A 4,365-nucleotide genomic window follows, 5' to 3' on the forward strand; every position below is an offset into this window, starting at 1 on the left:
CCCCCCGGTCCCCGCCCCCTGCTGATGGGGGTCTAGGGCTGGGGGGTCCAGGGGTGGCGGTCCAGGGCCGGGGGTTCAGGGCTGGGGGTCCAGGGCTGGGGGTTCAGGGGTGGGGGTCCAGGGGTGGTGGTCCAGGGTTGGGGGTTCAGGGCTGGGGGTCCAGGGCTGGGCGTTCATGGGGTAGGGGTTCAGGGCTGGGAATCCAGGGCTGGGGGATCCAGGGGTGGCGGTCCAGGGCTGGGGGTCCAGGGCTGGTGGTTCAGGGGTGGGGGTCCAGGAGTGGGGTCCAGGGTTGGGGGTTCAGGGGTAGGGGTCCAGGGCTGGGAATCCAGGGCTGGGGGTTCAGGGGTGGGGGTCCAGGGGTGGTGGTCCATGGTGGGGGCCTCACAGGCAGCTGGCACGCAGCGGGGGCCCCGCAGGGGGAGGGGATGAAGGACAGGGCGCCCCAGCACCTGGAGGTACACGTCTACCAGCTCGTTCTGCTTGAGGATGTAATAGATCTTCCCCGCCTGCAGCCACGCGTGCGCCTCCTTCTCCTTCTTCTGCAGGTCGATGAAAATGCCCAGACTGCGCTTCGTGTAGTCCAGGGCGGACCTGTAGGCCCTGGGATTAGAGAGGGGGGTCAGAGCGCGTGCTCCCGGGCCGGCTGTCCCCGGGGGAGCAGACCAGGCTCTTCCTGGTGCCCGTCTGCCGGCTTGGGCTCGCCCGGCGAAAGTAAGGGAGGCCTTTTGGAAGGAAATGGGGACAGGGAGCGGGCCATTCTGTCCCTGCCCCACTCCCCGGACAGAGGCGCGACCCCTCTGGGTGCAGCGGGGAACGTGTGTGTGGGCAGAAATTGAGAGACAACCTAGGCCAGTGGTTCTCAAACCCCAGTGTGGCCGAGGGGCCCTATTCCCAGGGTTTCTGCCGCAGCAGGTCTGGGGTGGGGCCCGAGGATGTGCTTTTGCAGCGAGCTCCCGGGCGATATTCTCCCCCAATTTGAGAAGCAGTGATCAAGGTCACTGCCCGTCGGTCCTGCTGTGAAACTGAGGCCCAGGTGGGAGGGGCGGAGGCCCCCGAAGTCCTGTGGAAACCTGGCTCCTTCCCTGCCTCTCAGTGAGTCCCCAGCCGGGAGGGGTGTAACCAGTGACGTTCCCGGGACCGTCCATCTGATCGGGATGGTCAGTGTGGGCGCCACAGGGGACAGAGGACCCTGAAACCCTGCCCCGAAGAAGTAGGTGGGACAGCCAGGTATTTCCCTGCGGATGAGAATCCTTCAGGTACACGTGGCCACTGTCCTCACATCTGAGGGGACAGCTGGGAACAGACTGCCTGGCCCAGAGCTGGGCTGGCTGGTGGACACTCGGGGCAGGCAGAGGTCAGCTTACAAAAGCCACTGTGTCACGAAGAATGGCCCAGAAACGCACAGTCTGCCTCCACTGTGGTGTGTACGTGGAGACGAGGGGACACCCTTCAGGGGAACCCTGTGCCACGAGCGCTGCTGGGGACACCCCCAGGCCGGCCAGCTCGGAGCTTATCTGACATCAAGGAATGAAGTGGTCCCTGAGGAGGGGCCACCCCAGGACCAGGGCCGGGGTCCTCCCCACCCCGCCCGCGGAACCGGCCCTCACCGCTCGGTGCCCAGGGACAGGTAGAGCCGGCTGATGGTCTCCAGGAGCTGCCCCTCCAGCACCTTGTCCGCCACCCTGCGGGCCAGCGACAGCTGGAACTCGTGGTAGACGACGCACTGGGCCTCGCTGGGCATGACCGTGCTGTAGAAGTGACAAAGCCTCTGGACGGCACACAGCTGGCCTGGGCGAGGAGAACGAGAGGAAGGCATCGCCGTCACGCACGGCGGTGACATCTACAGGGTTTGAAGGCCCCTGCCGTGTGCCTGCCTCCTCCATGACTCTAGTGGGGTCGGTGCAGCGGGGAAACTGAGTCCAGACCGGCTACGCGATCCGCCCCGGGCCGCACAGCCAAGAGCACGCCGTGATGAGCCCGCTGGGGCACGTCACAGACACGGCACTGACCGCGTCTACACGTCCCGGGCCCGGGGGTCCTGGCCAGCCTCTCCCACCGCACCGGGCTGCCTGCTTCTGCTTCACAAAACCCCTCCTGGGGTGACGGACAGGGGCTGCCTTCACCCCACGCCGACGAGGCAGGGAGCACCGGGCTGCCCATGCCGCAGGCGGGCACACTGAGTCTGGGGCACACAGCACGCAGTGGGGCTGCGATTCAAACCCAGCTCCCGGCGTTCCGGAGCCAGCGCTCCCTCGCGAAGCCAGGCTCCGGCCGAGAACGGCCGGATGGGCTCCCCGCCAAGCAGACCACCGACAAGGACACAGAAGATCAGAACAACACGGTGACTGGGGAGACCGCACATATCGCGTTCTCCGTCGCCGAATCACCAGGCGACGCTCAGTAAATGTGAGAGCCTGACGTCTTACAGAGCATGATCTCCGGCAACGGCGGGATGAAACCAGGAATCGGTAACGGACGGGAGTTTGGGAAATCCACGAATACGTGGACGTGAAAAACGCACTGCCAGACGGCCGGGGGTCGCGGGAGAAATCGCGACGGGAACCAGAAGGTGCTCTGAGATGAGTGGAAGTAAACGCAGGGCAGACCCTGACCCTGCGGGATGCGGGACAGCCGTGTTTAGAGGGACTTTCTGGCCGTAAATGCCTACCTCAGAAAAGAAGAAAATTTTCAGACGCAAAGTTTAAGCTTCCGCCTTAAGGAACGAGAAAGACAGGAGGTAACTACATCCAAAGCGAGCAAAAGGAAGGAAAAATAAAGATTCAAGAGTAAAGACAAAATAGTGACGTTGAGAATCGAAAAAACAAGAGAGGGAAACAAATGAAACTGAATGACGGATCTTTGAGAAGATTCACAAAACGGACTCATCTGCAGCCAGACTAAGAAGAAAAGGCATAAATGACTGGGATTAGCCGTGGCACCGGCCTTACAGAAGGGTTTATGCCAACAAAGGGCAACCCAGATACAACGGATGAACCTGGGGAGACCCAAGCTGCCAAAGCCAACTCAAAAAGGAGCAGGGTGGCCCTCAGGCTCCTCGAGGTTCAGCATGGGGCAGAGAAGACAACAGGCCTGTGAGCACAGACAGGACCCGCCCGAGGCCACCGGGCACATCTGGGGACCCAGCTCTTGCTTCTTTCTGGAGATCCACAGGGTCCCCTTCCAGGCTCCGTGAGCTTCCGAGTGTTCTACAACCCTCGACGGCTCCCCAAGGCTCTCGGGAAAAATGCCAAACCGCAGCCTGGGGTCCCTGATCCCTGCCTAGCGTCCCCAGCCTAGGTGCTCACCACCCACCACCCGAGGCACCCACCCCAAACTCTGCATCTCCCTGCATGGCCCAGCTTTCCCCAGGGCCTTTGCACGGGCTTCACCGTCTGCCTGCCCTCCATCCTATGCTTGGCTAAACCCTCCTCCACACGGAGGTCCCACTAGTCGGGACCGGGAGCCCCTGTCGTCACAATGAATACCCCCGTTTGCGGCTCCCGTGACCCGGGCATCTGTTTCCCACACTTGGCGGCCGGCCCCCCGTGAGGACCGCACGGGTGCCGTTTGTGGCTGGAGCCTGCACAGAGCCTGGCGGGGGGGCTCCCACGAGAGCCGCCCCGCAGCCGGCCTCGAAGGCACCCGCAAGTACCTGCGGGTTCCCGCCATTCGACACTCTCGACGGCAGGAGAGTCGAGAGCCCCGGGCGCGCTCTGGACAGACATGGGGAGAAGTCGCGTTTTCTTTCCGCGAAGCCAGCGTGGCCGCCACTCACCTTCCAGGTGGTCCATCTCCGCGGCGACCAGAAAGGCCCACTCGTAGTAGCACTTGGCCTGCCAGGCGTGGGCCCTGCGGGCGCACAGGCGGCCCAGCCGCAGGAGCACGCAGGTGAAGTCCTGGCCGCCCTCCCCGCCTGGCAGCCGTGAGAAGAGCTTCACGGCCTCCCGGCAGTAGTGCTGGGCCAGGCCGCCGGCGCCGGCCCGCAGGCACAGGGCCCCCAGGTTGGCCAGCGCCACCGCCTGGTTCCTCCGCCGGCCCCGGCCCCGCGCCACCCGCAGGGCGCGGTAGTAGCCCTCGGCCGCCTGCCGGGTCCTGCCCGTCCTCGTCAGCGCCACGGCCGCCATGTTGGCCATCACGCCCTCCCGCTCCGTGCCGGCCACCGCCCCGTCCCGCACGCACTCGAGGACGTCCAGGGCCGCCGGGCTCCGGCCGCCGAGCACGTGCAGCCAGGCGAGCTCCAGCAGGTAGTCCAGCGCCAGGCGGCTCCCGGCCCCGGCGGCCGCCTCCGCGGCCTGCGCCATCAGGGCGACGGCCCTGCCGTGCTGGCCGTGGCCGCTGTGCAGCCGGGCCAGGCTGGCGCAC

At 65.3% G+C, this 4,365-nt stretch overlaps 1 protein-coding gene across 1 annotated transcript; it reads right to left on the bottom strand.

The window, feature by feature from the left end:
* Positions 1-188: 188 nt before the first annotated feature.
* Positions 189-4,359, bottom strand: LOC121024527 (SH3 domain and tetratricopeptide repeat-containing protein 1-like). Its single transcript, XM_040466752.1, has 3 exons — positions 3,779-4,359; positions 1,611-1,791; positions 189-603 (listed from the first exon to the last, which is right to left on the bottom strand). The coding sequence occupies exons 1-3, from the start codon at positions 4,302-4,304 to the stop codon at positions 189-191; spliced, it is 1,122 nt and encodes a 373-aa protein (XP_040322686.1). The 5' UTR covers positions 4,305-4,359.
* Between the last annotated feature and the right edge of the window lie 6 nt (positions 4,360-4,365).

Source organism: Herpailurus yagouaroundi, unplaced genomic scaffold (genome assembly GCF_014898765.1).
Source record: "Herpailurus yagouaroundi ecotype Mexico unplaced genomic scaffold, PumYag 65646, whole genome shotgun sequence".
Lineage (NCBI taxonomy): Eukaryota > Metazoa > Chordata > Mammalia > Carnivora > Felidae > Herpailurus > Herpailurus yagouaroundi.

What these genes read in the sequence shown, in the direction of transcription:
- LOC121024527 (XM_040466752.1), bottom strand. Translation starts at nt 4,304, where the DNA reads ATGGCGCAGGCCGCGGAGGCGGCCGCCGGGGCCGGGAGCCGCCTGGCG. An exon ending in GGAGATGGACCACCTGGAAG is followed by an intron (nt 1,792 to 3,778) that starts GTGAGTGGCGGC and finishes CTCCTCGCCCAG; the next exon opens with GCCAGCTGTGTGCCGTCCAG. An exon ending in CTGTCCCTGGGCACCGAGCG is followed by an intron (nt 604 to 1,610) that starts GTGAGGGCCGGT and finishes CTCTAATCCCAG; the next exon opens with GGCCTACAGGTCCGCCCTGG.